The sequence below is a fragment of the Microchirus variegatus genome (genome assembly GCF_963457635.1).
Source record: "Microchirus variegatus genome assembly, chromosome: 12".
NCBI classification, from domain to species: Eukaryota; Metazoa; Chordata; class Actinopteri; order Pleuronectiformes; family Soleidae; genus Microchirus; species Microchirus variegatus.
The window spans coordinates 27,372,184-27,383,016 of record NC_139813.1 but is presented as its reverse complement, the minus strand read 5'-3'; the positions used below and the strand labels follow the sequence as shown (position 1 = coordinate 27,383,016).

The 10,833-nt window shown below is 44.7% G+C and overlaps 1 protein-coding gene across 2 annotated transcripts; it reads right to left on the bottom strand.

The window, feature by feature from the left end:
- Positions 1-1,881: 1,881 nt before the first annotated feature.
- LOC310934618 (heterogeneous nuclear ribonucleoprotein Q-like) lies at positions 1,882-9,538 on the bottom strand. Of its 2 annotated transcripts, XM_083898382.1 has the most exons (11): positions 9,405-9,538; positions 8,127-8,334; positions 7,423-7,541; positions 6,958-7,179; positions 6,686-6,862; positions 6,454-6,589; positions 6,162-6,367; positions 5,924-6,073; positions 5,688-5,809; positions 4,335-4,927; positions 1,882-2,140 (listed from the first exon to the last, which is right to left on the bottom strand). In XM_083898382.1, exons 1-11 carry the CDS (start codon positions 9,405-9,407, stop codon positions 2,112-2,114), a joined length of 1,965 nt encoding a protein of 654 aa, XP_083754508.1. In that variant the 5' UTR covers positions 9,408-9,538; the 3' UTR covers positions 1,882-2,111. The 2 variants fall into 2 exon arrangements, with proteins under 2 accessions (XP_083754508.1, XP_083754507.1); XM_083898381.1 differs by lacking the exon at positions 1,882-2,140 and having other exon boundaries at positions 3,149-4,927.
- Between the last annotated feature and the right edge of the window lie 1,295 nt (positions 9,539-10,833).

The window sequence follows — 10,833 nt, the reverse complement described above, 5'->3', positions numbered from 1 at the left end:
TCCACCCAAATCTGGCCCAGTCTAGTCCAGTCCAATCCACCCTAATCTAGTTCAGTCTAGCTACCTTTAGTCTAGTCCACTCCGGTTCAGTTTAGTCCACTTTCCACTTAAGTTCACCACAGTCCGGTCTGGTTCAATTATTCCAATCCACCCTTATCCAGTCTAGTCTAGTCCAGTCCAAATCCACCCTAATCCAGTCCAGTCCAGTCCAAATCCACCCTAATCCAGTCCAGTCCAGTCCAGTCCAAATCCACCCTAATCAAGTCTCGTCTAGTCACTTTCATCCACCATGGTCCAGTGTGGTTCGGTTCAGTTTAGTCCAGTCTCGTTCACTTTCTACTTATGTCCACTCTAGTCCAGTCCACTTACCACTTAAGTCCACCCTAATCGGATCCAGCCTGGTTCCGTTAAATCTAGCCCAGTTAAGTCCAGTCCAGTCCAGTGACCACCTAAATCCACCCTTATCTGGTCCGGTCTGGTTCCATTTAGTCCAGTCCAGTCCACTTAGTCCACTTTCCACTGAAGTTCACCCCAGTCCAGTCTGGTTCAGTTTAGTCCAGTCCATTGTCGTCCACTTATGTTGACCAAAGTCCCGTTCGGAGCATGGTGCGGTTCACAACCTTTCCATGCTGCACCAACAGAACAGTAGGGGGCAGTACAGAGCACTTATTTTGGTAACATTCTGAATGTTTGACAGTGGAAATTAACTGAACTCTGGACTGGACTGGACTGAACTGAACTGAACTGAACTGGACTGGACTGGACTGAACTGGATCACATGATGAAAACAAGGATGTGGAAACTAAGAAATAAAAGACAAAAAGCTCACAGACTCTAAAGTGAAAAAATTGGCAGCGTAACTAGACGTCGTTACTCGTCCGCGACACGAAACGAGGACAAATTAAAGGCAACAGTTGTAAGACGGAGCGCCCCCTGGTGGTTAAAAACATGGCTTATAAAAGCAGACATTTTAGCCTCTTAACAGAAGACTCGTTGGTCTACGATATCTACGTGACACTTTCACGTCTTTATCTTGTTGGACGGACTGAAGTTTGTGAATCGCTCACTCTGCCACACCAAAGTCCATAGAGAAAACCAGTGATTTTAACATCACAGCACACAGGAGTTGTTGATCCACTGCTGCCTCCATCACTAACTTACAATGACTGATTTGAGTGAATTCAGCTTTTGAAAATCTTCATTTAGACTTATTTCAGTGGCACAAAGTGACCACACGAGGCAGCAGTAGACAAAGCAGCTCCTGTGTCCCCGTGAGCTAAAATCATCAGCTTTTCTCTATGGGGTTTGGTGTGGTTTACAAACGTCAGTTTCCTGTCATAAATAAAGGATGAGACTTTTGTTAAGTGGCTAAAATGTGTTGCCTTTTACTTCAAAAATCCTGAACTGGACCCCCCCCCCCCACCCCACAGTGGAAGACAAAGGATGACTGACTGGTTTTTTTTTGTCCATCGACTCCCGTCTGATGACGCTTTAATTATAATAATAATAATAATAATTACAATAGGGTTCTTGCACAGTCGTGCTCGAACCCTAATAATAATAATAAGTGCTCTTCGTTGTTGCTTCTTCTTCTCCTCGTGCGGCGTTCCTTTCGTCGATGGAGTGGGCGTGGCCTTGAAAGTCCTTGAATAGTGAGGTAGTTCACAAGCGTCGCGTCACATCAGAAGAGAACTGTTATCCTGGAATGTCCAGCTTTTGCTTTAGCAACGATCGTCTCGCGGCGTCGGGCGACACGATAATCGCATTATCGCGTCGAGTCCGTCACACATAAAAATAAGAAAATAATAATAAAAAAAAAAAAAGTGCTTTTCCAGCAGGACGACGACGACGACGACGTCCGGGGTTAAAAAAACAGACAAAAAAAACGTGATCGACTCCAAAGTCACAACAGCTCCTGTTTTTCCGATTATCTTCTACAGCACGGCAGCTTCAGAGGAGGACAAGACCAACAAAAACAAGGGGGGGGGGGGGGTGGGGTGGGGGAGTATGAGTGGACCACTGAGTCAGGTGACCTTACCATTCCATCCACCAGTGACGGCCTGCAAGCGTGACAACGCCGGGACGCTGGTTCCGGTCCTCATAGTGACACGTCAGGACCAGCCTGGACCTCTTTCACCTGCTAGTCAGGTAACAAAAGGGAAGCAGATTAGAGAATGGAAACAAGGGGGTCGGATTACAACGTCACACACACACACTCACACACACACACACTCACACACATAGACTTATCCATGGAACATGAGCACGCACACTTTAGCGCTCGCTAACGCACATGCACGTACTACGACAGAGCGAAGGACAAATTCACGATATGGGTTATTTAAAAAAAGAGATCGATCAGGTTTTTTTTTTTTTTTGTGCGATTGCAAGCTGCTGTGAGCGCCCCCTGCTGGTCAGGACCGGCCCGGGACGCGGTCGGTAAAAAACGTGGCTGCGAGTCGAGACGCAGAGACAGATTTTTTTTTTTTTACTTTTCCAACAGGAAACTGACGTTTGTAAACCACTCACTCTCCCACACCAAACCCCACAGAGACACAGGAGCTGTTGACTAACAATAACAAAAAGTAACTTAACTACCGTACGTTCAAACGTCTTATTTTGTCAATTCGGCATTAAAAATAAATCTTAATTTAGATTATTTAAGTGACACAAAGTGGCCACACGAGGCAGCAGCAGACCAGCAGCTCCTGTGTCCACTAAAGTGAGCTAAAATCACTGGTTTTCTCTATGGGCTTTGGTGTGGGAGCGTGAGTGGTTCACAAACGTCAGTTTCCTGTCGGTAAAGTCTGTCAAACAAGACGCGAACGCGTTTTTAACGACATCGTAGACTTCAACGGACGACGTCGTCGCGGCCACGTTTTCGCCGAGCACTTCGTACAAACGCACTCTCGAAACGGGGGGAAAAAAATAATCTGAACGGTCACTCGCGTTGGGAGGTGCAGCAGGTGGGAAACGTGAGCGGGGAAAGGGTGAGGGGTTGAGAGGGTGAGAGGGTGAGGGGGCGGCCATTTTGACTTTGAAAGCAGAGGGAGGAGTCATGCACAGCAGCAGCAGCAGCAGCAGCACAACATCAAACCTCCAGAGAGAAACATGCAAGATTAGTAATCCAGGCCTTCAACAGCGACTAGATCCTTCTGGGACAAGGAAAAAGCTTCACGCTCAAGCTAAAAATTGATCAAATTGTGCTTTTTTTTTTTATTCCCCTCCACCACGAGAGAGGCGTAGGGGGGGGGGGGTGGGATGCTAACTCTGGATGCTGCGCTGACGGTGAATTTCAGACCGAATCGTGAGACATTTATGGGTTTTTGTGGTTTTGTTTGGACATGGACTGATGGAGTATGTCACTGCACATACAGAACACACTGGCTTGAATTTGATGGCATGCAGAGGTGACACTGTAGCACGTGGCCAACACTGGCAAACCTTTAATCCATTTCCTTCCACAATGGAGCCGTTAAAAATTAGTTTGAAGGCAATTTGAAGAGAGAATTTCGCCGAAACATGAATTTGCAAACACAATTTGAAGTTTTTTTGTACACGTGTGCGTGTATGTTTATTAAAGCAGACAAACAGCAAAGGATACAAGCCAAAATGTAAAGCCAAAAAAATTGGACGACGACGGTCCTTTTTTTTTTTTTTCTTTCTTTCTTTCTTTCTTTCTTTCTTTCTTTCTTTCTCAATAACAAGACACGCATTAACTTTGTGACAATACAAATTGTATTTTTTTTTTTTTTTCATTTGTTTTTAAATACATGTTTAGGAGAGACATATGCTTTGTTGCTGTTAGCTACTCGGAAACATAACCGGAATTCCTAAAACATACATAAAGCTATAGCCAAATAGACAGCTCGACCACATAATTGCATCTAAAAATTGTTTTCACTTTTCATGATGGAAAAATCTTTTAAAACGACCCTTTTTAAAAAAAAATAAAAACAACAAATAAAAAGAGAGGGGAAGAGAAGGGGGGGGGGGGACCAGTCGGCCATAAACAGGTGGGAGTGCGACTACGGTTCGAGTCCAAGCGAATTAATAAAATATGTACAAAAAGATAAGATCTTGCCAGATGTCACCAATTTGAGGGAGAAAAAACTGCAGGCAACCGCGTGGGACTGAGGGCCAATCAGATCAAAGTCTCTACGTAAAAAAAACAATAAAGGACACCAACAAAAAAACCAAAGACGGAACGGTTATCAAAGCCCTACGATGTGGGGGGGGGGGGGTGGGGGATAGGGGGGGGATTTACTTCCACTGTTGCCCAAAAGAATCCTGATAAAATTCCTGGTTGTCAGATTTGTAACCGGAATAGTTACCAGAATGATCACCACCTTGGAGCGGTTGCTGAGCAATGGGTTGAGAGCCCCAGTTCTGATTATTGGTCTGGCGACGCTTGGAATCTGGCTGGTTGTACCCGTCAGCTTTGCGCTTTCCTCCTACATTTCCACCGCGGCCACCCCGTGCACCACGTACCCCTCCGCGCCCTCTCGGCAGCACTCCTCCTCCTCCAGCTCCGCCTCCTCTCATGCCCCGTCCGCCGCGGCCTGGTCCCGGTCCGCCTCGCTGGGGGAAGCTGGATCTGCCTCTGGGTGCGCCGCCGCCGCCGCCGCCGCCTCCTCCACCACCGCCGCCACGTCCTCTGCCCGGGGAGGAGCCGCCCCGCGGGCCTCGACTGCCGCCGCGCCCTCGGCCCATGCCCTGGTAGTCGTCGTAACCGTAGTAGGGGTCTTCGTAGCCACCGCGGTAGTTGTGGTAGTCGTAGCCGTAATAGTCGTAGTAGTCCTCGTAACCACCGCCGTAGTAGTCCTGGGGGTAAGAGGAATAGCTGCCCCCGCCCCGGTTACCGCTCCTGCCCCTGCCTCTCGCAGGCGGGGGCATCTGCTGAGGGTAGTAGTAGTAATCGTCATACCTGATTTAGACACAAGACAAGAGCAAGTGATGTCAGAGAGCAACATCCTGACTGGACCCACACCAAAGCCCAGAGAGAAAATCAGTGATTTTAACATCACAGCAACACAGGAGTTCACAGGAGTTGTTGATCCACTGCTGCCTCCATCACTAACTTACAATGTCTTATTTTGTCAATTCGGCTTTTAAAATGCTTTCTTCAGACTTATTTCAGTGACACAATGTGACCACACGTGGCAGCAGTAGATCAGAAGGGTCTAGGTCTGGCCTCAAATCAATATCACGATATGTTAAGCAGCTCACCCCGATAACGATAAATGAACGATAGGTTCTACGTTGCTAAATGACGTCATCACCAAATTTGATAATTGACCATTTGCCTGATATAAGTGTCTGATTGTCTTAAAGGGACATGAACATACAGGTAGCCTGCCTACCTACACACACAGCCAAAAACAACTTTTATTTATTTATTTTGAATTATCGGATGTATCGATAATGACAAAATGACGTCGATTATTGGCGTAAATTTCGTAAAAAATTGCTGATTTTCTCTATGGGGTTTGGTGTGGGAGAGTGAGTGGTTTACAAATGGAGATAAAGACATGAAACCTGTTCTGAAGATATCGTAGACTTAAATTTACATAATAATATCGACCTGTTTAAAGCCTGTAAACAACAACAACAACAACAACAACAACAACAACAACAACAACAATTCCCTGCGTTGCCATCAGAAGACGGTTTGAGACGTTTCTTACATTTGCGTTTTGGCCGCCTGTCTCTGGGCTTTGCGCTCCTTCCTCTTCTGATCCGGTGGTTTGGCAAAAACGATCTCAATAGGTTCTCCCTCCAGCTCTTTCCCGTTCATTTCCTTTAGCGCCTGAGAAAAAAACAAACAAAGAAACAAAAACACGTGTTTTTAAAACACTTTTTAGTTTCAGACAAAGGAAGTGACACGCATAAAATTAAAAACCAGCAAACAAAAACTCTGTACCCTGACTGCGTCGTCCCGCTCCTCAAAGTGGATGAAAGCGTAGTCTTTGGGCTTCTTCACTCGCTCCAGTTTTCCAAACTCACCGAAGGACTTCTCCAGGATCTCCTCTGTGACGCCGTTGGCCAGATTTCGGACGAATAAAACCTTCACCTGTGAAACACGAGCCAAGCGGTTAATAACGTGGTCGCGGCGGTCCCGTTTACTTCAGCGGCGTCTGAGCGGTTGTCCTGAAGCTGACCTTGGCCATGACCTCTGGGTCCGGGTCCTCGATGGGATCGGCCCACTCCACCGTCACCACGTTGCCCCACACCTTGACTTTCCCGCTCATTAGCCGGCGCCGGGCCTGGGCCGCCGTTTTGTGGTCTTCGTACTCCAGGAAACAGAAGCCGCGGTTCTTCTTCTTGTCGTCGGGTTGGTGGTACAGTATGACGTCGCTGAGTCCCTCTGGTGGCGGACACACAGACGAACGCGGGTTTGAAAACAAAACGGCGGCAGAGGGAGCGTCCGCGGACGGGAGTTTTTTTTTTTACCTGTGACTTTAGCGAACTCGTCTACGATCTGCTCCTTTGTTTTACTCTTGGGGATGGAGCCGACAAATAGCCTGTTGTTGGCGACGGATATACACACACCGATCTGCTTTCCGGGGCGGATCTCGTAGTTATTACACTGTAAACAAAAACGAGAATCACGTCAAGATTGACCACGATGCAGGAGATCGACATCACAAAATACCACCAAACGTCAGAGCTGACAGAAACGCACCAGCTTCACCGCCTCCTGAGTGGCTTCTTTCGTACAGAACGTGACGAAGGCGTAGCCTCTGTTCAGACCGGTCAGCGGGTCCATCATTAGCCGCAGGTCCCAGATCGGCCCGGCCTTCTCAAAGAGAGGAACCAGCTCGTCTTCAAACAGGTCGCGGGGGATCTTCCCGACAAATATCTACGGGGGAAAAGAAGAACGTGAGCATAAGCACAGACCCCCCCCCCCCCAAAAACATTCCTGATAATAGCCAGATGGACGTCGTTGAAGTTCACCTCCGTTCCAATAGTGGGCTGAGAACCCGTGTAGACCGACTCAGGCGGCGGGCCGCCGTACTTCCTCTGTCCGGTCGTTACGTCGAGCGTGTACTCGGTTCTGTCCAGGAGTTCTTTGATTTTGGCTTCGTCCGGTCCTTTGGTGGAGTCGGCCACTTTAGTCCCTTGTTTCTCCCTCTGCCTGTAGGTCTTCATCACTCCACAGAGAAAGGCACTTTTGTTCTGCAAGAGACAGTGAAGCGCACGACTTATTACACACTCGCATTGTTTTCCATCATTGATTCATCTGTCGATTATGTTCTTCATGATCAATGAGTTCCTTTGGTCCATAACGTGTAAACAGTTTCAATTATAGTAACCGTAGCAGCTTCAATAGTTTCAATTAGTGTTGCAAAATTGCACTTGTATTCACGTAACATTTTAATAACGTAACGTAGGACGACAAACAGCGACGCGAGGACTCACCTGCACGTGCGACAGGTCGCTGTCTTTGAACTGCGACAGCACTTGCATCGCCCCCTCCTCGTTGAATTCTTTCAAAGCTTCAATCGCCCTTTCGTCGAGATCACTGTGCGCTAATAGTCCTATAAATCCATTAATAATAATAAAAAAAGGTTAATCAACAAACTTAACATGAAAATCTCAGCAGGTGAACACGCAAACGAGATGACGCGTTAAGGAAATAACGGATTGGTGATAAATACTTGCGTTTTTAATTAAAAGACTAATTGATTGTGCTTTCAGCAAAGATCCTGAACGTCCTTAAAGCTAACATTTTCATTATTGATTTTCCTCCAGCATCACGACAGCTGCTTCATTGTTCCTGATCGTCACAGCACCAGCTGCCTTCAATCTACCTTCCTTTAACCATTCGTGGCTCCACACAGCTCCACCTCCACCACTCAATCAAGCCGAAGACTTAAAAGCACGTTAGACAGACCCGAGGCAACAAACTGAGAAGGTACGTATCACGAGATGTTTTATTTTAACTTATTATTCGTCTGCTCTTCAAATGATTAGTTTAACTAATTCTAATTAAACAGCTGATTATATTTCAGAGACTGATTAACGACTGGTGTTATTTATCAGCTAAAACGGATGTCAGAACTTCACATTTTGTGTAAAAGTAGTAAACAAACCGTCACGGTGAGACGAGACGTGTGCTTTACCTGCTACATAAAGTTCGTCCAACTTCTCTGCGACCTGCTGAGGTAATCCAGCCTCCAGTAAAGCGTTAAAGTGTTCAGAGTGGCTCTCCTCCTCAGCCGCCGCCGCCGCCTCCACCACCGCCGTCGCCGCCGTTGCTGTAGTGTCGGTGTCCATCGGCTCCTCTGTGCCGTTCCCGTTTACATGATCGGTGGCCATGTCTCCAGACATCTGTGGGGAACACGTTCACAGACGATCAAACATCAAGGACGGTCTTCAGTAACGTGCACCACGGAATCATCACAACAACGGTCTATTTCATGATGTTTAAGCTAGTCCTGTATCTGAACTTGTTTTTACTTTAATCTAATGTGTTTCAGGCGGCTGTATCCACACAAACAGTTTGACACGTATATCGTTATCATACAGATTAAATGTCAGTTTTCTTGATCCAGTAATCTCTACAAATGTCTTGCTGTCCAAACTAAAATGACTCCCTTTCAATAATCACATTTAAGGAGCTGAAGAGACATGCATATCACTTGTGTGACATTCAAAATGTTGAGATTAGGATTGCTCTAACTCCTCAAAGCTCTCTTTATAGAGAGCATTCATTTAGCCTAAAAAGTGTGTTTCTGCAGCTGCTTTTTAACCCACTGTTCTGTGTGTGTGAGGGGCAAAATAAAGTGTGTTTTTGAGAGTTATTGCTGTGGTTTGGCGCCAACGTTCAAGCTACTTTCCAGGCTGTAGTGTTTGTGTGTGTGTGTGTGTGTGTCTCCTGTGCTCACATGTTTTTAAGCGTTACGAAGACCCGAAAAGCAGCGTAAACACACGTTCACAAGACATGAATACAAACGTAAATGTGGCTGTAATAAACACTATAACCTCCTGCTCCAGTTTACTGTTTAATGTACACACACATCCACCACGCCTGTTAGTTTAGCTAAGCTAGGCTAACGCGCCCGGCTCGGCAGGCACCACAGGCCGCATCGATACCACACGCGTGCAGCTGCGAACAAACCGGAGCTAAAAACCGCGATCAAAACAAACCTCTCGTTTAATCTTCCGAACACAGTGTATTTAAATGAATTTTTTGCTCATATTTTCGTGAACACATTTCCCTTTTTAACGAGTCTCCACATAAAAGGAGGACGATTTATTTCCCAAAATGCCGGCTAGCAGCTATCAGTGTACGGTGCCGTTGCTAACACTGTGCTCGGACCAGAAAGACAACAACAAAAACCACCGCAACACCCGCTCCGTAGACCGGCGCCGAGCTCCGCGCCGGTGTGCGTACGTACCATGCGAAGTCAAAGGCGGGTGCACGATGCTGCTGTGCCGTGATGACGGATGGTTCTGTGGAGAAAAAGGGAGAAAAAAAAGAACCGCGCCGCTGCTGCTCCGGTGGCTTTCTTTACTCCCGGTGAAACAAAATGGCGGGGGCGTAACGTCGCGAGCTCTGCTCCTCTCCTGCACAACAGGGGCTTCCCGGGCCGCGTCGCACGGGCTGCTCGGTGTTCAACCTTTATCCGACAGGTGGCAGCACCGAGTCACTGTATTTTACAGTTTGTCTTATCGATCATCAATAATGATTGATAATCAGGAATATTTCTGACACATGTATTTAAAATAGAAAATATTATGTTGTAATGTGCATTTTATTGAGATGACGTAATATTAATGAGTTTATCAGAAACCATTTGTTTATATATCTTAAAGATTAATATTTTTAATAAGATAAAATAGCTTTATTTATAGATAAAATAGATAAAAATCATTATATATATATATATACACACACACCATGTATATGTACTTTATACAATAATAGAATATATACATATATAAAATATAACAATATAGAATAGCCGTTAAATGACAGTTATCGATTTTTCACTTGTGTTTTGTCTGTACATTTACATTTTGAGATTTTTTTTTTTTAAATGACCACACAAAGAGATAATCCATGTTAGATGTTTCCTTTTTGAATAAATAAATATATATTTTATATATATAAAAAAAAGATTGTCCATATCGCATTTTTATCTGTTTTTTTTTATAGAAGAGGATTATTGTCCCATGTGTACCTTTTTCTTAAACAAAATTTAGAAAAGAAAGCCATCATTTATTTGTACACAAAAATAATAAAGTATAGTATAAAAGTATCATGAAATATTCGTATTCTATAGTATGCTATAATAATAGTATAATAAACTGTTATAATAAAGTATAATAAAACAATATGGAAACAACATTTTGAAAATTAAGTCTGGGGAAAAAAAGCTATAATTTATTTTGTACACAAAAGTAATAAAATATAGTGTAATATAATATGCTATAATAATATTATAATTAAGTATAAGAAAACAATATATATATATGTATGTATATACACACACACATTCATTTATACATATACTTAAAGATGAAAATCTTTAACGCCTTTGACAGTTTGACAATTTGACCCTAATCCTCTTCCGTAGTTCTTTGTTTGAATATTGCACACGCGCCGTTACGTCACACTCGTGTGGGCGTGGTCATCGTTTCTATTGGCTGAGCGCATATTTTTAAACGAAGGAAGGAACAGCAGATAGCAGCGGCTCGAGTTCAGGCACCGCACACAATCATAACAACGGGTTTAACGAGTTTTGAGCGAACAACTCAAATTAAATTGAATAACAAGCGTTAATCTTCTGTGCTTTTAGGTGAAAATAGAGTCGGTATTTTTTT

What these genes read in the sequence shown, in the direction of transcription:
- LOC310934618 (XM_083898381.1), bottom strand. An exon ending in GCGACCTGTCGCACGTGCAG is followed by an intron (nt 7,180 to 7,422) that starts GTGAGTCCTCGC and finishes TGTCTCTTGCAG; the next exon opens with AACAAAAGTGCCTTTCTCTG. An exon ending in CTCAGGAGGCGGTGAAGCTG is followed by an intron (nt 6,590 to 6,685) that starts GTGCGTTTCTGT and finishes TTTTGTTTACAG; the next exon opens with TGTAATAACTACGAGATCCG.